General features: G+C 39.8%; 1 protein-coding gene across 4 annotated transcripts in view; it reads right to left on the bottom strand.

Annotated features, from left to right (window-relative positions):
- The window catches only part of ywhae1 (tyrosine 3-monooxygenase/tryptophan 5-monooxygenase activation protein, epsilon polypeptide 1), a 60,428-nt gene continuing 38,345 nt past the window's right edge, over window positions 1-22,083 (bottom strand). For 2 of the 4 annotated variants that reach the window (XM_069910392.1, XM_069910393.1), the window contains 5 exons: window positions 18,335-18,534; window positions 12,493-12,599; window positions 10,840-11,046; window positions 8,613-8,749; window positions 1-972 (listed from right to left, as the gene is read on the bottom strand). In XM_069910392.1, the coding sequence (XP_069766493.1) occupies window positions 920-972; window positions 8,613-8,749; window positions 10,840-11,046; window positions 12,493-12,599; window positions 18,335-18,534 (704 nt within the window). In that variant the 3' untranslated portion in view covers window positions 1-919. Of the gene's footprint in view, window positions 973-7,484; window positions 7,537-8,011; window positions 8,057-8,612; window positions 8,750-10,839; window positions 11,047-12,492; window positions 12,600-18,334; window positions 18,535-22,083 lie in introns of all 4 variants that reach the window. The other 2 variants (XM_069910394.1, XM_069910395.1) reach the window with 2 other exon arrangements.

The raw sequence follows: 22,083 nt of genomic DNA, 5'->3' as shown, positions 1-22,083 counted from the left end.
TTAATTTAGGTTTTTATTTTGTTTAATATTAATCCATGCTGTGTTTCAGTAAGAAGGATACAGATCTGTATCGGTGGCTCCAGTCAGATATATCCAGTAGTACAAATTAGCTTCAAGTTACACATACTGAACAAAGAGAGAAAGAGAAGGGAGGGGGAGAGAAATAGGAGGAGTGGGTCAGAAAAAACTTGTTTTAACAAAGCATGCAGGCTTCAACAGCAGCTCAAACACGACCTGCTCTGCCAGGATGGACAAAAAATAACAGCAAAGGGCTACTCATGGATTGTAACTGGCACCTGCTACCTTCAGGGTTCAAAACACTGAAAGAAAACACTGTGCACATGAAGCTCAGACTTTCAGAGCAAGGTCCTCAACTGCTCCGTTTTATTTGCTTGGCTAATGGGTGTGTGTGTACATTTGATGTAAGGGAATAAAAGCAAACGTAGAGCATGCAATCACAAAGGTGGTTAAGACTGTTTGGTGTGTTGTAAATGCCTAATTTCCCTCTCCCCCCATAACAGGATTTTGCAGCATTGATAGGATATGGGCTCAGATCAATCATTACGATTCATGACTGACCACCAATTCACTGCTCAGATTGCCACTGGTAAAAAGGTGGAGGCATGAATTATTCACAAAGCTGTATTTAGTTAGAATCGAACAGTTTATTCAAAAAAGATTTGAAAGGTCTGTGATAGCTAGTCAAAGACAGCAGGTCCCAGTTAAGCATCCATAGAGAGACTTCATTGCCTTTAGATTTTTTAAACCAGTAAAAAATAAAAATAAAAAACAAAAATAATCCTCGGAACCCAAATGGGCACATAGCTAATTCTGAGGTCCAGTACCAACATCAAATTTACTGGTTCTCAGCTTGGACTAGGACTGTAGGGAGGGCAGGAGAGGGGCAGACGGGGTCTTCTCACTGATTGTCATCATCCACATCTTGCACCACATCTTTACTCGGTTCTTCTCCTGTGAAAAACAAAAGGTAATGAATTCACAGACCAGCAGGACTCAGGAACACTGGTACAATCTCGACAGCCACAGCAACGCGTGCAGTTTTCTAAAGATGAGCTGCTGCATTCCAGCCAGCGATGCAACCTGTCCCAACACATCCAGCTTGACCATCGTTCCCCTTCAACCCTGACAATTCGGCCGGACTTCAAGCACACTTTCACCTGTCAACCTAACTCCCCACAACTAGGCCTAAAGGCAACTGCATCCTCTTTACAGAGGACCCCTTCAGAACAACAAGTAATTTTGCCTATGCGACAGAATCAGGCCTTTTCCAGTTGGAAGAGTACAGTAAAAAGCATCAGAACAAGACCCTAATCAAAATCAAATCACAAACAAATTGAATAACTACAAACACATTTGAATACATATTCAAAACAATTAACTGTTAAAGGAGAAAGAGGAATTGGTCATTATAAATTATTAAATCCAGCCTAGATCCAGAACAGGTGAATTCAATACTTCCAAATGTTGGGGAACAAGCTTCTGACTACCAAGACCTGGAAATACTAGTGTGCATTGCCTTGGAAGGATATTTAATGACTCATCCATGCTAATGACACCAAAACAATGGGCCTAAATCAGGTTAACAAAAACAATTTGGATTAGTCAGGGCAACATGAAGAATAGTTCAATAACAAATTTAGTCAAATTTAAGAGCTCCAGGCCAGCCAATCTGTATCCTAACCCCTTTTAAAAAAAATCACTGCTAGAATTCCCAACTCTCAAGAAAAAGGGCAACTGCCTCAAAACCAAATACAATCTCTCTGCAGTAATGGGCTAACATGATCTATAACAATTTACATTAATTAGCTACACCACTTTCTACCAAGTTCCTCCTAATGACTTCAGTGGAAAATTAAAATAGCCTTCACCAAGTTAGTTGACAATTGCACAACCCTGTGCATGCACCAATCCCATTCAAAAGTGCAATCTTGAGAGGGACTCCAATTAATTTACACACACCCCAACAGCCTGCTGAACATATCATTTTGTTTTAAGTTTTGAGAAAGATTAAATGTGGTTTAATGGGGCTGATGAACAACAGTTTTTTGTAATATTTCAAAAACGTACTGTGTAGCCATAAAAAGGTTAGAAATATAAAAGGATCAAACTTGCTGCGAAGACGCTCAAGGAACGTGAATGCCAAATTTCTGCAACATGCTGTTTCCAACAGGATTCAATTTTTGTGCCAAAAGTGAGGCACCCACAAGGAGACACTGACATTCCACCCATGGACGCAATCAAGGCTCAACAGCAACGTCCTCACCTCGGAGGAAACCAAGGATAGCAGCGTCAACACAAGCACGAAGCACAAGATGGTGCACAATTTCAAACCAATCCACTAAGTGAAGCAAGTGCAAAAGATGATTTTAAAAGAGAGCATTTTAACTGTGGCTGATAGAGTACACAGAAAACATGCTGTAATTCATTCTACAAACTGGAAGTTATTCAAAGACAACACATTTCCATTCACAACAATGGATTGTCTCTCCTTTTATTCCATTACAAGCCAACGGGAAAGGATTATAAACATTCAACAGAAGTGGGAGCAAATCAAAGGGAATACATAATTTTCAACAAACCATTTGCTGAGTAGGTATCTTTTAACATTAATGTTAAAAGCAATTGCTTAACAGCAATGGTCATGATGGGCTTTACCTCTGTGTGTGTACAGATTAAGTTTACATCAAACAGACAAGACATCACAGGTTTAGAGAACAGCAGGCATGGAAAAAGTGCAAGCAGGGAACAAATGGATTGAATAGTTAAAAAAAACAGCTAACTAGAGCATGCCCAGGTTTTGTACAAAGGCGAGCCTTTCTGCAAAAATTGGTAACGCTTTCAATATAAAATGCTGCCACGATTCAGGCCTGCAGATGGCTAGTAACCTGACCACTGCTGTCACAAACTACACGACACACAATGATGGATAGAGCCAAAATTAGATCAAGTCTCAGCACACCCACAGGTTGAAATGCAGCTCTGCCAAATATGTTCCAACTCGATTAGTGCGACTGATTCAGGTCCATTTGTGAATGGCCACACAAAGGTTGATGCAAGATGGGTTGATGTCATATTAAAATCACTAACCAATCCTCCCCTCATTTGCCCAGAAAGGTTTTTCTGGAGTGTAATGGGAGTTAATGCATTGAATAGGTGTCTATATGATTAACAAAGCATTAAGATATTGGCTAGGAGTGATTTTGTTTCACTATGTCATTGAAAAGGACACTGGAAAGTTATAGGGAACTCGATGGTGAGGTGGACGGACAGAGGTTTTTATGGACGAGATAAAGAAAACCGGGTGCTGGTTTGCCTCCCTGGTGCCAGGGAGTGGCTGCACGAGTCCAGAACATCCTAAAGGGGAAGGGAAAGAGCCTGAGGTCGTGGTTCACGTCGGTACCAACGACTTTGGTAGGAAGGAAGAAGTGGTCCTGCAAAATGAATATAAGGAGTTAGGCAGGGAGCTCAGAAGAAGGACCATTAAGGGTGAAATCTCTGGATGACTTTCTGTGCCACGTGATAGTAAGGGGAAAAATAGTGTCAGGTGGAGATTGAATGTGTGGCTGAAGGGGTGGAGTAAAGGACAGGGTTTTAAGCTCTTGGACCACTGGGACTGTTCTGGGGGAGATGGGACCTATACTATAAGGATGGATTCCATCTAAATCCCAGAGGTACCAGTCTCGTGGCAGGGGCGTTTGCTAGGACTTTAAACTAGTAAGGTTGGGGACAAGAGTTCATGTCAGGGAGGAGAGTAAGAACAGAGTCTTTAGGCAAAGAAAAAAGGCTTTTTCACACACAATCTGGAGGTGGAACAGCAGCAGGTAATAAATAGTGGCCACAGTAACAATTGTAGAGGACGTGAGAGGCAGAAAGTTAAAGGTGGAAGATCTCTGAGATGCATTTATTTCAATGCAAGGAGTGTGGTAAATAAAGTGAATGAACTAATAGTGTGGATTGACATGTGGCGTTATGATGTGTTAGCAATTAGTGAGACTTGGTTGGAGGAAGGTTGTGACTGGCAGCTAAATATTCCGAGATTTCGCTGCATTAGATGTGACAGAATTGGCAGGGTACGAGGGGGAGGTGTGGCGTTGCTTGTCAGGGAAGATATTACAGCAGTGCTGAGGCAAGATGGACTCATCGCGTGAGGCTCTGTGGGTTGAACTAAAAAATAAGAAAGGTGAGGCTACAAATGTAGGGGTATATTATAGGCCGTCAAAAGAGGATAGGGAACTGGAAGAGCAAATGTGCAGGGAAATAGTTGAGATGTGTAGTAGAAATAGGGTTGTGATTTCAATTTTCCTAACTTTGATTGGGAAACACAATCAGTGAGAGGGCAGAATGGCTTAATCTTTGTACAATGTGTTCAGGATTGCTTTTTACAGCAGTATGTTGAGGTGCCTACCAGAGGGGAGGCAGTGTCAGATCTAGTGTTAGGGAACGGAATAGGACAGGTGATGGAAGTATGTGTTGGTGAGAACTTTGGATCGAGTGATCATGGGTCTATTAGCTTCAACTTAAATATGAAAGGGATAGGTCAGGTCCGAGGTTGAAGGTCTTCGAGTGGGGGAAGGCTAGATTTGAAGAAATGAGAAGGGATTTGCAGAAAATTATATGGGCTGATCTTTTTTATGGAAAGGATGTGTAGAGGAGATTTGGAGGGTATTGAAAGAAGAGATATTGAGAGTACAGGATCTTTACGTGCCAGTCAGATCGAAAGGCAAGGCCAAAAGTTCTAGGGAACTGTGGTTTTCTGGAAAAATAAGGAAGTTGGTTTGGGATAAGAGGGGGACATTTATTAAATTTAAGAAGCAAAAAATGGATAAGATGCATGATTATTACATAGATTGCAGAAAAACCCTTATGATTTTGTGTAATACTACATGCTTTGAATATATAACAATAAGGGAATCTTGAACCTTAAACCATTGCACTTGGCAGTAATGACAAATACAAACTGTGACAATCATTGAGAAATGAATAGGGACTTGGAAACATTCAATATGGGAGCAACATTTCATCCTGACTTGGAAAGCTTCAGCTGCTCCTCATTTGTCTAAATCTTGGAACCCCCCCCCCCAACTAGCAACTATTTTTTTTTTAAAAGAAGTGAACCGGTGCGGACTCGAAAGGCCAAAATGGCCTGTTTCCGCTCCGTAAATGGTTATATGGTTAAAAAGGTATGAGGTGTCGATAGCTGATAAGGTAAAAGTGAATCCTAAGGGTTTTTACAGATACGTGGATAGTAAAAGGAGGGTTAAGGATAGAATAGGACCGCTGGAAAATGAGCGGTGAACTGTATCAGATGGGAGAGATATTAAACGATTTTTTCTCATTTGTGTTCACGAAGGAAAAGGACTTTGGACTATGTGAGATAAGTGAACCAAATGGCTTAGTTTATGGAAAAGATAGGGATTAGTAAAGAGGGTTTTGGTGCTTCTAGGGCCAGTAAAAGTGGGTAAGTCTCCTGGTCCTGATGGGATTTTCCCCAGGACGTTAAGGGAGTTCAGGAAGCAAATAGTGGGGGCACTGTTAGTGATTTTTCAACAATCACTGGAGGAGGGTGTGGTGCCGCGGGATTGGAGGGTTGCTAATGTAGTTCCGTTGTTTAAAATAAGGCACGAGGTGTCAGCCAAGTAAGAATAGGCCTGTAGCTTGACTTCGGTGGTAGGGAAAGTTATGGAGGGTATTCTTAGAGATGGTGTGTATAAATATCTAGATAAGCAGAGAATGATCAGGAGTACCCAGCAAGGGTTTGTGAAGGGGAAGTCATGTTTGACAAACCTTGTTGAGTTTTTCGAAGAAGTGACAAGAAAGGTGGATGAAGGTAGGGTAGTTGATGTAGTCTTTCTGGATTTTAGCAAAGCTTTTGATAAGGTTCCACATGAAAGGTTAGTAAGAAAGGTTCAGTCACTAGGGATTAATAGAGAAATAGTAAGATGGGTTCAGAGGTGCCTGGAGGAGAGACAGCAGAGGTGGACAACTGACTGTCAGGATGGAAGCCTGTGACAAGCGGCATGCCTCAAGGATCGGTGGTGCTAGGTCCCCTGTGGTTCGTAATTTATATTAATGATTTGGATGACGGGGTGGTGAACTGGGTACGTAAATACGCAGACAATACGAAAATAGGGGGAGTGGTGGATAGCGAGGAAGGTTTTAAGGGATCACAGAAGGATTTGGTTTGTCTGGAAAATTGGGCTGAAAGATGGCAGATGGAATTTAATGTAGAGAAGTGTGAGGTGCTTCATTTCGGTAAAAATAATCAAAATAGGACATGTGTAGTAAAGGGGAGGACATTGGGGAATGCACAAGAACAAAGAGATCTTGGAGTTATGATGCAGCGACCCTTGAAGGTGGATTCCCATGTTGACAGAGTGGTTAAGAAGGCATTTGGTATGTTAGCCTTCATAAATCATGGCATAGAGTATAGGAGCTGGGAAGTGATGCTGAGACTGTTTAAGGCGTTGGTGAGGCCAGGTTTAGAGTATTGTGTTCAGTTCTGGTCTCCAAATTATAGGAAGGATATAGATAAGGTGGAGAGGGTGCAGAGGAGATTTACAAGGATGTTGCCTGGCTTAAAATGCCTAGAATACAGAGAAAGATTGAAGAGGTTAGGACTTTATTCATTGGAACGTAGATGGTTGAGAGGGGATTTGATAGAGGTGTTTAAAATTATGAGGGGAATAGATAGACTAGATGCAAGTAGACTCTTCCCTCTGAGAGCAAGGGAGGTTGAAACAAGAGGACACAAGTTGAGAGTAAGGGGTCAAAATTTTAGGAGAAACATGAGAGGATGCTTCTTCACTCAGAGAGTGGTGGCTGAATGGAATAATCTTCTGGAGTAAATAGTTGAGGCAGAGTCAATTCTTTCATTTAAGAGGAGGTTGGATATATATATGGATAGGAGGGGGTTGGAGGGTTATGGGCGGAGAATAGGTGGGGGGATCTAGCAGAGTTGTTTGAGTGAACCGGCGTGGACTTGAAGGGCCGAGATAGCCCGTTTCCATGCCATAAACTGTTATATGGAATGCAAAGTGTAGAGTTCTGTATAGAGATTTTGTTTTGTTGTAATTTTTGTCAAACTATTAATTTTCTTCAGACCCTTCTAGCACAAGGCAAGAACAAGCATTTTCCTCTGCCCCAGCTGAGGTTGTGTCATTTCAAATATCTGTGCGGATGGAAAGCCAGAGCATCAGGCTGCACCCAATCTTTACTTGCTAACTCCAGTTTACCAAGATCGCTCAGTATGGATCGAGCCAAGGTTCATCTCTCCAATGTCGATGAGAGAATTGTAACTGCATTCCTTTGGAGAATACAGCAACAATCACAAAATGGCCCTGAATCAGGATTGGTTAAAAACTTGCTACTTGCAGGCCAAAAGCTCCAAATAGTGCATCATTAGAATTTAGTTTGAAAATGGGACTCCCATATCTTGGATGTGACAACATTTTAGAGCAACTTACAAATTACAGATTACAGGGGGGGAGGGGTGAATAGTTCGTATCCTTTAGGAATCTATTCAGGAAGGAGAAAAATAAAAAACAAAAATGAATCCAGAATCACATAACGGCCACAAGTAACAGCAGAAAACCCCTTCAAGAAACTTGGGCTGAATGAATTTGCAGAAGTAGTCCCGAAAGTAATTACTTACTGAGCAATCACCAAGTTGACATTCAATAGCATTAAGGCAACACTCAATATTATATTTAGACCAGATTTCTCACAATTTAAAACTAGAGGAGTGCAAAAAAACTATTAATGTTGCCCAATACCAAAGCAACAGATCAAATACCATCAGATCTGGCAACTAAACCTAATCATCTGAAATGAAATTTACCCAATTGGACCTGGAGTTGATGTGCACAAAGATATTTTCATTGGAATTATTGCAAGAATATTAATTTTGTTTAATCTTTTTGACCTTAAACCCTTGTGTAGATAGTACAGGAGTCACAGAATTAATTATTGTACTAATAGAGTTGCAGCTTACTTTTGGAAATACTCCAATCCACCTGCAGATGAAGCTAACAGCTTCCTGAAATGCAAAGGGAAGTAACATTCAATGTTGACCAGTAAAGTATGCGCTTGCCCCACTTGCCTGGATATTGAGAATTGTAAAGGTACTCAAATACCAGACCTTCAAACTTGTAGAGTCCTTGTTAGGCTATTTCTGTTAATGAAGCATTGCGCTTCTCACGTGGCTGGTCAAAGGAACTCAGAGAAACTTCATAAGATGGTCTTCAACTCAAAACTAGTGGGAATTTTAACCTTTCACAACCTTCTAATCTGTTCAGCTGACTAAACCCTTGTAATGGTAACTACCACAATTCACTAAGCGAAATGGAATAACCTTTCTGAAGTTACTGAAAAATGCTGCTCACCTTAAAATAGCCTTTGGGGCTTTTGACAAGGCCTAGACCTAGTCTTTGGTGCATGATACATGCAAACATACATGAAATAGTTGGACTGTGATCTCAGCACATTTCCTGTGTTTCAGAGAAGGTGAAAAACTGAAGCAAAAGAAATAAGAAACTGACCATTCTTCACAAAACAAGATGGCTGAAAATCACCAACTTTTGCTATTTACGTACCATCTCCCTGCATATCTGAAGTCCATAGTGTCAAGTTGTCACGTAACAACTGCATAATGAGTGTAGAGTCCTTGTAACTTTCTTCACTCAAGGTATCCAGTTCTGCAATTGCATCATCAAATGCTGCCTTTGCCAATCTGCAAAGTAATTAATTCATTATTTTGTTGCATCAGTCATCTGAAATATAGATTTGGCTGATTGGTTCTTAGTCTCTCAGTCCAAAATGTTTGGTCTGCAGCTTAGAGGAATGTCTTTCTGGGAAAACAGTTATCAGTCGGAGAACACTTTGGGACCAGCAACCATTCCTTTTGCTTTAAGATAGCTATGGAAAAGGAATAACACTAGTCTTCAAGTTAGAAAGCTACATAGGGAAAAGGACATTTTTTATATGATTAAGCAGGAGTTATCAATAGTTGACTGGAGGCAAATGCTTGAGATCAAAAAGCACAAATGCCAAATGGGATAAAGCATGTGGTTAAATAAGGTCCGTGACGAGTATTTTCCCAGTCAGGTGGAGGCCAGTCAAGGTAAGGTGAAGGAACCTGGTGAACGAGATATCAGAAAGAGAACGAAGGTATTATGTCAGACACAAGTAGATAGATTGAGAAAATTCCTTTAAGTACAAGGATGTAAGAGCACAATGAAGCAAGAAGCATGGAGGGTCAACAAAAAGGATGTGAGATTGATTTGGCACAGTATTGGGGAGAACCCAAATAGATTTGCAAGTGTAATAAAAACTAAAGAAATAAAAGGCCCCCTTAAGGAGGGGAGTCTATGCACAATTTGGGGAAGATTTTAAAATGAATATTTGTGAAATGTGTTTACTATACAGCAGAGTAAGTGAAAGGTGAAGGACATAAACTAAAAATAGCCATATCTGCAGAAAATCATATCAAGGTGGCTTTATCTCCAGGTTCAGACCAGATACATCTCAAAATATTGTTGAAAGGAAAGGAGGAAACTGCAGGGCCCTCTACAGACATTTTTAACTTGCTGTTGACAGAAGTTCCAGAGGACTCGAATGTGGCAAATAATATGCCATTATTTAAAAGGGGCTGCAAGCATAATCCAGGCAACTACAGACCTGTTCATCTGACATCAGTGTTAAGAAAACACCTGGAGAGAAATCTGAGATCAAATCTATTAACTTTTGGATGGTAAGGGGAAGGTTAAAGGTGGCCAGCATGAGTTGGTGTGGGAAATTGTTGCCAGTCAGCACGACAGACCAATCTTCCTTCAAGCATAGGAGGTTGGAAAGGGATATTATCAAGGTCTATAAAATCACGAGGGTCGTGGATAAGGTGCAGTAACAGTCTTTTTCAGTGATTCTCGACCTTTTTCCCCCACTCACATACCACCATAAGTAATCCCTTACTAACCACAAGGTGAGGAATGGGATTTAAAAAGGACAGGAATAGTTCTTCATTCGGAGGCTGATGGGCACATGGAACAAGCTGCCAGAGTGATAGAGGCAGGTATTAGCTTCTTTTAACAACCATTTGGATAATTACATGGGTGGGAGGGGGTATGGGCTAATGTGGTCAAGTGGGACTAAAGCAGGAGAGCAAATTGCTTGACATGGACAAACTGAGCTTGTTTCTGGTCTGTAAATCCAGTTGCTGCTCTAAACCAGTGACCTCTCGGAAACTGCACGATATAAATGATCAGGCTGTGCTTTATTAGCAATGCAAAGGTAGTAATGATTACTGGAACCTGAAATCCTCCAAATCTAATAGGAAATGTTTATAATTTAAACCATAAATATTACTTCTACTAAACCAGTTTTATCGTTATATCGACGCCACAGTGGTCTTCCAATTTTATATCGACGCCACAGTGGTCTTCCAATTTTATATCGACGCCACAGTGGTCTTCCAATTTTATATCGACGCCACAGTGGTCTTCCAATTTTATATCGACGCCACAGTGGTCTTCCAATTTTATATTGACGCCACAGTGGTCTTCCAATTTTATATCGACGCCACAGTGGTCTTCCAATTTTATATTGACGCCACAGTGGTCTTCCAATTTTCAAATGGTTTGCCAGCTTCAGGTGGAGATTTAATATAACATTTAGACCCAGGCACAAATAAGGATAGAATTGATATTTTTCGCTAAAACAATGGCTCACACAAGGGGCTAGTCAGACAAAGTATTAGAGACTCTAGATATATTCATACCCAAATAATCTTTACCAACTTTTGAAGTTCCACACCCCCATACACACCTGCAGGCTCGGTCAGGGGAATTGAGGATTTCATAATAGAAAACAGAGAAATTCAAAGCAAGGCCTAAGCGGATGGGGTGCGTTGGCGGAAGTTCTGTCATTGCAATATCACTAGCCGCCTTGTATGCAACCAAGCTGTTCTCTGCTGCCTCCTTCCTGTCATTCCCTGTTGCAAACTCTGCCAGATACCTGTGGTAATCACCTTTCCTGCAATCAGAACAAAGATCAGACATGATCACTCAAGTAGTTCCACTCCATTTCATTTTCCACTGTGATGCAGACTTAAAACCAATTTCATTGAAGCAACAGAAATCACTTTCTTTGGAAAAATGTCAGCAATAATATAGTACAAAAATAATGTTTTTTTTTAATTCAAGGGATGTGGGCTTCATAGGCTGAGCTGCCATTTAATCGGCCATCCCTCATTGTCTTTGTCAAGGTAGCGGTGACATCCTTCAACAGCTTCAGTCCTTGAGATGAAGGAACACTCAATGTCGGAGAGGGAGTTCCAGGAACAGAGTTACATTTCCAAGTCAGAATATGTGGCTTGGAGGGCAGTGTCTAGGTGGTGTTCCATTGCTTTTGTCACTCATCCTTCAAGCTGGTAGTCAGTTATCACTTCACAGCACGTCTCATCCATTCCAAAACTTATATTCTGGGGTGGCACTATTTGCCTGCATATCCATCTAAATCCTTCCTCCCCATATATTTGAATTGATCTCTTCATAACATAATTGTTCCCATAGCTGCCTTCCTTTGGCAGCTCACTCTAGATGCACACTACCCTGAGTGAAAAATGTATCCTCAGGTCCCTCTTAAATCCCTCCCCTCCCATGTTAAACCTATGCCATCTAGTTTCAGAATCATCTACCGAGAAAAAAAAACAGTATTCACTTTATCCACATCTCTCACGATTTTACAAGATGAGCCTCTAATTCAGCCACCAATGCTCTAGGGTAAGGGTCTCCAAAATGGTCCAGCAATGGCCAGATCCCAATATCGCTGGACTAAAGAGGTACAACCTCTATAGAATACAATGAGTTGAAAGCATCTTTTTTTCCTGCCTTACTCAGCTGGGATGCAGTTTGATGTGGTAAAGTAGAAAATCATAGCTGTCTGACTTATCTCCCCAAGATCCATATGGAGACCTGTTCCATGCAGTCACTACAAATTCATTCTTAGCCAATATTTTCCATCTCAACTGAGGCACTGAGCCTCAAATTTTGTTCAGCACTCCTAGCACAAGGAAATTATGGGCACATTTACCTTACTCAACTTCATTTTTCCCTCATATACTTTGCTATTTTTACAATGGTACCACTCTATCTTATTTTACAGGGAAACAAGTGAGGCATTTTGAATGATTATAATTGACCAGTGATCCTTCAAGTCACATTTCAGCTCAGTCAAACCTCCGGTATGCAGCACCTATGGGGATTGTAGATGCCGGATAAGTGCATTTGTCAGTTGCTTGAGATTGCATGTTACGTGATTGGTAAACTGTCCACAAGGGGTGTCCATTATAAACTTTCCCTTTTTTTAAAAAACCCATTTATTTTCTGATTTTTTTGGCCTGTTGCTTGAATTCAGGAGAACAGGGATTTTACTGTATACCACATAACAGTAACGTTCGCCAAAATACCTGGTGCGTACATTTTATAGTAGAAAACCTTGGACTCCCCAGTATTGGCAGCAGGAATGAGGTGCTTATCCAGTACATCCAGAATGTCATTACAAATGGATTTCAGCTCATTCTCAACCTGAAAGGACAACAGGGTTTAAAATATTCTCATGGCAGTAAATAATCAGGCATCAAGGTCAATACAAATTCAACCAGATATGATTAGGTGAAGGTTTGTGTGCCAGCATCGACCTGTTTTTACATACTGAAGACATTAATGAGCAACAGAATGCAAAACATTTAATCGAGAAAATGCCTGAATGCATTTCATTTTCCTTAAGGAAAGGTTAATTGAGCTCTTTGTCAGAACTACCTGAAATATATCCCAACAAAGCTTTCTTCGGTGAATCTATGCATCACGTGTGCAATCTTGGGTTTGGAAACAAATTTACTGGATAGCTTCTTGTGGGAAAGACATGCTCCTCAGCAGAAGGAACTTTCCACCAGCAGTTTCTGGGGTCAAATGAATCACTGTACGTGTCTCACATACGACATGCAAAATATGGATTTGATCAAAACACTAGCAGTTGAACACTAATCGAGTTGAAATCTATAACAAGTGGCATGGTGCAGGGATGTGTTCTGGGATCTTTGCCGTTTTCTTTCTTTTTCAATCTTTTTATTGAATTTTAATATGAATACAATGCACTGAAAAAAACAAGGAGACACAATTGACAAGACTATAATGTATAACGACCAATGAAAAATAATAGTGTCCTCATCTCCCCATACACAAAGATTAGCATTCAGTTTATACTAAAACCCCCTGTAATAATCTATTAAAAAATGAAAAACAAACAACAACAACAAAAAAAAAAACACTGGAAAGCCTTGGAACAACATTCATCAAATATAAGAAAAATTTGAGGGCATCAGGAAGGGACAACAACCCCCAAAAAACATTACAACTTATATCATACGAAAATATTCAAATTTAATAACAGAATCAAATGTGGAACTTCTAATTTTTTCTAAATTCAAACAAGCCACAGTTTGAGAAAACCATTTGGACTATAGTCAGAGGAGGGGGTCCTTCCATCCAAAAAGAATTGTTCTCCTAGCCATTAGGTGAGTAAAAGCGATCGATCATGTGATGAGCAGAAGTCAGACAGTGACCTCCATTTGTTCCTAAAACTCCATAAAGAGCAGTGAAGGGATTTGGGTGTGAATCAATTGTAAGAATTTCTGAAAGAGAACCAGATATTTTTCCAATGTCTTTCCATGGACAGGACCATAGTATATGGGTCAATGAAGCCACTTGTGAATTACACTTGTCACAGATTGGATTAAAATTAGGAAAAATACAGGCAAGTTTGTCCTTAGACCTATGTATCCTTAAATTGAATAAAGGAGCATTGAGCACACATTAATGAGATATTAACCAGCTTAAGAATCTTTTCCCACATCTCTGCAGAAAAAGATAGTTGAAGCTCCTGCTCCCACATCCTTTTAAATTTATCAGTCAAGATTGGTCATAATTTTAAATAACATATATATAATTGCTATTAAACCCTTCTGGGAGGGTTTCAAACAAAACAAAAAGCATCTGACTGATATAGCAGGGGAAAATTAGGTAATATAGCATTCAAAAATTGTCTAATTTGAAAATACCTAAACAGATGCGAATGAGGCAGACCATATTTGTTTGAAAGTTCCTCAAAGAACAAATTATAATCTCCATAAACAAATCCCAAACACAATGAATACGCTGAGCTTTCCAAAAAAACTCAATCATTCACAGATCATTGAAAAAATAATTAGATAGAATAAAACCAGATAGAGTTTAAAAAAAAAATTAAATCAAAGAACCTACGGAACTGAAACTATATCCATTGTCAATATACATCAATGACTTGATATACAAGTGGTCTGATGAATAAGTTTATAAGTAACAAATATTGGTGACATCGTAGAGAGAAATAGTTGTCGAAGGGTGGAAGGACAAATAAGACGGAAAGTTGGGCAGATAGAATTTAATCCAGGCGAGCAGCAAGATAATGTATTTTATAGAAAGTCAAATTCAGGTAGAAAGATCTTAGGGTTGTTGATGTAAAGAGACCTTGAGATGCAAATTCATAGTTCCTTTCTTAGCCTAGCCACTGAGTATAAAAGTTGAGACATGCTGCACAAATCCCTGGATAGACCACACAGTTCTGGAGAGCAAAGACAGATACAATTACAACATTCAGAAAGGTACTTGGACAGGAAAGGCAGAGGGAAAAGGGCTTAATGCAGGAAAATGGAAGTTGCACACATGGGCATCGAGGTTGCCATGGGCAAGAGTGAGCCAACGTGGCTTCATTTCTGTGCTGGAAAATTCTGAGTCTATGAAGTAAAAGATTGAAATACCAGATCAGGATCAACTTTCCTTCCATTATTAAAAAAACAGTAAATTCCCAGAGAAACACTCTGATTTATTTAGAACTCAAAAACAACAAAGTCTGCTTCCTTCAGTTAACTTTTAAAATCCTATGTGAATGGAAAAAAGCATCCATTTTGAAACTCCAAGGGAAATTGATTTTGATTCCTGCTTAGTAGAAATCCAAGCACAATAGTTTTCTAAAAGGTATTTGCTTAAGGGACAAGACGCCATCTGGTTCTAAAAGGTATTTACTGAATGGACAGCCCAGTTACGTTCCTTTTCCCTCTTACTGCAATGTGTACTTTCTCAAATGCTCTTCACCACTTCTTTGGCTCTTCTCTGTCACCGACCCACACTAAATGAACTTAGAGCACCCATTCAACTGCAAGTAAATTTTGCAACGCACCCTTAGTCATAGGAGAACACACTGCAGACAGGTCAAGATCATAACAACTGTGGGGCAACAGAATGAACTGTACTGCATCTCATGGGACTTGAAGCTTAATCTGTTCATCTAAAACCTTCAGTATTTCCTGCAAAAGGTTCAGAAAATTTCCAGCAACATTCCTAAAAGGAAATGAGCAAAACATTTTCCAAACCATTTCTCCCTTGTTCCGAATGGTGTTTCACTGACATAATAAATGACATCTTCACCAAGATCAACTACCATTCCCATTAAATCAGCAAGTGAACATGGGAACAAACACTGAAGTATAGATTTTGAGAAGCTGTTTATTCCTCCTAATGACATCCTTAGCCTAAAAGTCTTAGCTTCACACTATATGTAGTCATCCATTGAATGTTAGTTTGCACGATGTTCTGCATTACTCTGCCACAAATAGCAAGAATTGGAAAGAAACAAATCTTTAAAAAAAAGCGAGATGGAGTATGTGGAAAGGGATGAAAATACCAGAACAACCTTGCAACATGGATCAACATTTTCTTATTGTAGTTCACCACATTCAATTTCAACATTAACAAGAGATCTCAAATAGGAATTAACTCAGAACCATAGATCACCAGGTAAAGAGGGAATTTTGCACCAGATAAAATGCATCATTCTACACCTTTGCTTGTATTCACAATCGTGGATTACAAACCAAATGAATTCTCTATCACAATTTAAACTGAAGGTGATATACGAAACATCAACCAGAACAATGGAATACTCAAATTAACCTAACACCTCAGAGCCTTTCCCATACAACCTCTTCCAGAAGCTATTTTCCAGTATTTTCAGCTACAAAGTCCTTGATAGGAAAAAATACTTTACTATAGAATGAATTTCATACCCAGAACATTACTGTTCAACAGTCAAATATGTGTAAGATTATTTCTTTCAATTAGGTGGAGCTGAATGAAACACTCTTTGGCCACAACCTACATTTAAAAATGACACCTTCAAATTTCCAAACCCTAACCCAGATTTTCATTCAGCAGGAAAGCTCTCTGCTTGACATCCTGGTCAAATTGGTTTAATTATTTTAAAGTAGCAAAGTGTAATCTATTCCTGACAGCTCTGTAAATACATTGGAAAAACAATTTTCCAAGATGTAGGTAAGGTGTGTCCATTGGAGACTATACCAGGATGTACTGCTCGTCTGCCATCCATCTCAAATTGCCACAGTGAGCCACTTTTGACCACCTTTTTGATAATCATGCCAGAAAGATATATTGTGAATTCAAGTCAACGTACAACTTAAGAGCAATTTATGGATGGGCCTGATATCCTTGTTGCTTTATGTGGCAGAATTAGCTTATATGGGAGCTACTGTTGAGGCATCCTTCTAAATGGTATATATTGCAGGCAGAGTCCACTCGTATTGAAAGGAATAAATGCTTAGAATGCATCACCCTTGAAGGTGATGACTTTGCCATTGAACTTATTGGTCAAGTACATCATAGCCCCGGGGGTGTGGCCATGCTGAGGACCTAGACAGTCGTAGGTTGGGAGAGCTCTCTGTGAAGAATGATTAAAAGACCGATTTAAAGTCATCAAAAAAAAATGTTTTGTTTAAAAAACAAAGGATTGATGGGTAAGAAGAACAAGACACAGAAAAGTTAAACTGAAGCTCAAAAATTGCCAAGATTGTCAACAAAGTCCACAAGGGAGCGGTAAAGAAGGTGCAGCCATGATGTCAGCACAAACCCAAGGAAATTAAAAAAAAAATAACCTATGAATGTTTTGAGTGAACGATTCTCCAAGGTGGAAAATGTGCTAAGGTTGCAAGAGAAATAACTGTAATAAAGACAGTAATTGAAGATCTGACTACTCGGACGGGCCTGGTTGAAAAACGACCTGATAATGACTCAAGAACAATTAAAAACCCTGGAAGAAACCAAAAAGTGGAAAGCAAATAAACAGCTGCTGCTAGGCAAAATCAACCCCATTAAAAATTCCATCTTAAGAAATCATCCGAATCGCCAGGGACCAAGGGGAAAGATCCAGTGAATTTCTTTGAAGGAGGATCCCACAACCACTGGGAGTAGAAAAATACAAGGAAAAACTATTAATAGAAAGAGCTCATTGGACCTTTGGCCTCAGAAAAAGTACATAATAGCCCATTACCTACCTGATTGTAAACTCAAACATCAGAAATCACTCTGTTGAATACCCAGTTTAAACCCATTACCCTTCATCCATATGGAGTGTTAACCAATTTCTGATTAATAGTGGGTCTCTTTATCGAAGATTATTATGTTATGAATTTCATAGGTAGCCTGGATTCTTTTGTTGAAATCTATCAACGCCTGTGATACTAATCTTTTTTTGCTAGTTCTCAACATAGAGGTCTCCAGAGTTATGTTATGGACTGCCTTATTTGTAGAAATTCCAACAGGACTGAAATTAAAATGGAAATTGCCACTTCTAGCCTTAAGTATGGAAAGTAAAGCAAAAAGTGGAGCATAACAGACCAACATGAGCATCTCTTGCAGATGACATCTCAGCCATTTTCCTTTGCATTGGGAATAATTCAATCTGATGGATAGTGTTTTCTTAAACCAATTTCAAAAAGTTTGTACAATCTTCTTTGGGAAAATTAGATTACTAGATCTGCAGTATAATGTATTCAATTCTCTATTGACAGCTATTAACTGAACTCAAAGATATTAATACCAATGTTGCCCACCCCCCCCCCCCAAGAATCATTAAGCTTCCTGTCTCAGTAATAGATCCAAAATAAAGCACCATTGATAGCAAATAAACAGAACAAAGGCTAAGAAATAATTACTTGTGTATTCAAATATTAATTACTATCCTAGATATGACAGGGTTGGTCTGTTGCTTTCCCTTTAAAATAGATATATACACCACTCTACTAATAAAAAATTTAAGGAATTTTGCTTCACAAAGAAATTTGTGTTCTTTTCTTTTAAAAAGTGCGGCCGGCGGGGCTCCCAGCGCACAATAACACCCAAATTTGTAAAGGATAACGAATCACTGGCCTCACCGTCTGTCTGTATTCACGAATCATTTTTAGCTTTTCCTCTCCACCTTTGTTCTCTTCCTTCTGCTCAATACTGCTGATTATCCTCCAGGACGCTCTCCGTGCTCCAATTACATTTTTGTAGGCCACAGACAGCAAATTCCTTTCCTCAACCGTCAACTCCACGTCCATACCAGCTACTTTCTTCATTGATTCCACCATTTCTGTTGAAGAAGGAAATGTGATTATTGGCATAGTCAAATATATTAAAAGACACTAACTCAGTAATCCCTATGCCATAGGTGCTCTGTGATTAGTAAGGGATTGCTTAGGGCAGTATGTGAGTGGGAAGAAAAGGTTGAGAATCACTGCTCTAGAACCAATTGTTACTGAAATATTTGCTCGAGAAAAACTGTCATTGGCCCATTTCCTTTGGAGTTATGAAACCGTCCACATAACGAGTCATTAAAACAGTGGTTTTCAATTTTTTCCCCACCCACATCCCACCTTAAGCAATCCCTTACTAATCACAGAGCACCTATGGCATAGGGAATACTTAAAGTGGTATGTGAGTGGAAAGAAAAAAAGGTTGGGAACCACTGCACTAACTAGTTAAAGTGCCAGTTGATGAAGTAGACGAAGACAATGTGGTCCAACAATAATCATGGCTTTTATTCGCAGAAACTCATGGTACAATAATGAAAGACAACAGGTGCAGATACAGTTATACCCAAGGGAAGTGTCCTTAACAGTAGAGATAATGCACAGCCAATGTTAGTACAGCAAGGCTCGCCAGAGGGGAGACAGGCAGCTCGGCAGACATCCACCACACTAGTTTCGCAAGTCTCCCATTTCATTATTTTATGCTAAACTAATCCTTGCATAGGAACGTCAATTTATGTGATGCAAACAGTGATAAATCACTTTTACACTCTAGTACTCCATTTTCAAATGATTTAGTTAATTGTAAATTGTCAGAACAATTTATTTTTCTGATGCAACCTTCTTGGGTGGTTGCTTTTCTCATTTTAATCCTAAAAATGTCAGTTTGCTACATTTAAGTTTCCATTTATCTATGCAAGGGAACATGCAAGCTGAATTAGGTGAAACTAAAAAGATGGGAGACAAGATTTAGAAGAAAATTTGTAGCGTACCCTATTCATCCTAATATACAAAAAAAATACTGTGACTTAATTTTAACTGGCTTTTAACAACCAATCTTGATTGCTTCCTGCACCAAATCACTCTCAAGACTAAAGTCAACTTTGCCTCCAATTTTTTAGCCCCAGACCAGAAATGCATTTGGACAATTTACAATCTATGAGATACTGAGTGCACTACTTACATTGGTCAAGTACCTAAAGCAACTTTGCTTCCACACAAAGAGTTCCACTTGTAAATCAGAAATAACCAGAGAACTTGCTTCAAAGTATGATTCTCTCCTTAATTCTCCAGACAGAATACATTCAGGCCACTGTGTTGATCCTTTATTATGCCCATCTAGACTAATGGCTGCATTAATTCCATAGCTCTCCATGTCCTGCACATTCAAAGATCTGTCCCAATGCCTCTTAACCATTGTTGCTGTTCTTAACACCACCACTACTTCCAGATACCAACTTTTCTAAAAACTCCTCAGATCCTCCATAAATCTCCCCTCTCAACCTAAATTGATGTCCTCTGGTTTTAGACCCCTACCATGGAAAACAGATCATGGTTATTCATTCTCAATTTTCCATAACTAAGCTTGCAATCATCTTATGTCACAAGCTTTTCTCCCCATGCACATACTGAGTGCAAGGACTATCTGCAAATAACTTAAAAACGATTAATGGCTGTTTGGCAGCTGAAATGTAGAAATCTAGCTTGCTGAAGAAATAAATAACTTGCAAGCATTTTGAGTAACCAAGCATTGAAGAGGAACATGCATTAGAGCAATTTTATACAAGCCACCAGACAAAAGAACGCATTAGTAATGCTGCCTGAATGGAGTCTGCACCAAACTGATCTCTGCTCTGACATCCATAATTTGGAGAGCTCATCCCATTCCTTGTTTTACACTGACTAGTGAAGACTAGTGGCAGGAGTTCCTTTGAGACAAGCAAGAACCATACAGATCGTGTGCACCACTTAAGATTCACATGCTAGCCACAAATGAAAACGATTCAAGATAATCAAGTAAAGTTGAAAAGGCACATGTCACCTCAACAATCATCAGAGATGGGTTTAGAGGGGGGTGGGAAGAGAGGGGGGAAAAAGGGGGAGAAAATGCCACTGTGTATATTTAAGAGGGAAATGTTTGTATGTATTTTGATTGATATGGTTCACAGTGTGAAAAATAAAAAAACCATCATAGAGAAGCAAATATAAACTCAAGGTAAATCAGATTAAAAAGGCACAAGTACATGTTATTGTTTTCCTGGTGACTCCACAGTTCAAACCATTTGGTGAGGATCAGAACAGAGTAATATATGAAGTGCCAATTGCTCTACACTGTTATTAAATTCAAGGGTCTGGTTTTGCTGGCAAGGCTCTCCCCTATTTTCCCCAAAGACTGTGCTTGTGAGCCATCCTAAATGCAAGCTCTTTTGAAAGCATTCACTCCAACAATAGGGTAAGCATTCAGGATTTGGATCCAGACAAAGGCAACAAATATTTCTAGGTTGGGATGAAGTACAACTTAGGGAAATATGCAAAGATATTCCCAAGCGTCTAATGTACACATCCTTTGTAGTGGTAGATGTCATGGGGTTGGGAGATTGTTGAAGTAACCTGCACAATCAACAGTTCATACGTATATAGCGGCTTTGATCCAATAAATATTCGCTTGAAGGCAAAGTGAGATACTTAGCAGTGACGCGCTTTCAATTCAAGTCCAGATGTATTTAAATTCTTTATTCCAACACCAATTTGAAATTATCTTATTTAACGTTGAAATTAAATATCCATAAATAACATCTGTATAAACTTGCAGTAACATTTATGATCGTGGTCAACTAAAGTTATGGCAGTCTCATTCACCCTTTTTCTATGTTGCAAAATTATTGGGACCAACCGGGCCTATGTCAGATAAACAATTTTTTTTGGAGAACTGGTCATTTTAAAAAAAAACAGCCCAGAAGCAACAGCAAATCACGTGTTTCAATGTTTAAACAAACAAGGGAAGGCTTTTTAAGTATTAAACTAATGTTTAATTCTCACCAAAAAAATTGCTGGTCGCTGCTGATCACTGAGGCAGACCCAATGCGGCCACCGATCACCAGACTACTGTTGTAGATCACCAACACAAACCCACCGGTCCTGCTTTCTGGGCCAATGGGATACACATTGGGGAGTTGGCAGGCTCCTGTCTCCCCGGTCACTAGAGCTCCCGACATCCAAGTCCCGACTCTGAATCCTCCCCTAGGCCTACTGAACACTGGGGAAGTAGGCCAGGGGAGGATTTGGATAGAGTCGGCTTGCCAAGGAGGGAGGGAATGAGATATGAAGAGAGGGAACATCACTGAACTCAAGGTCCCACTCCCATCCAGTAGCCCAACGTCCCCATTCCCGCCCGGGAGGCTGTTCTCCTCAATGATGCCGAGTCAAGGGATTCTTCCGACCACTTGCAGTTGGGAAACAGTGGCACACCGTTTGAGGGGGAAATTGGGGTAGGGAAAGAGAGAGGGTAGGGGGTTACCGAAACTAGGACAATCGTCGTTCGCCAGTTTTGCACCATGTTGCAAGATTTCATCATCGACCTTTGTGCCGTCATCCCTGAGCTACAGAAACTA

The sequence above is a fragment of the Narcine bancroftii genome, chromosome 14 (assembly GCF_036971445.1).
Source record: "Narcine bancroftii isolate sNarBan1 chromosome 14, sNarBan1.hap1, whole genome shotgun sequence".
Lineage (NCBI taxonomy): Eukaryota > Metazoa > Chordata > Chondrichthyes > Torpediniformes > Narcinidae > Narcine > Narcine bancroftii.
The sequence above is the reverse complement of the archived record's forward strand: the minus strand, read 5'-3'. Positions and strand labels throughout refer to the sequence as shown.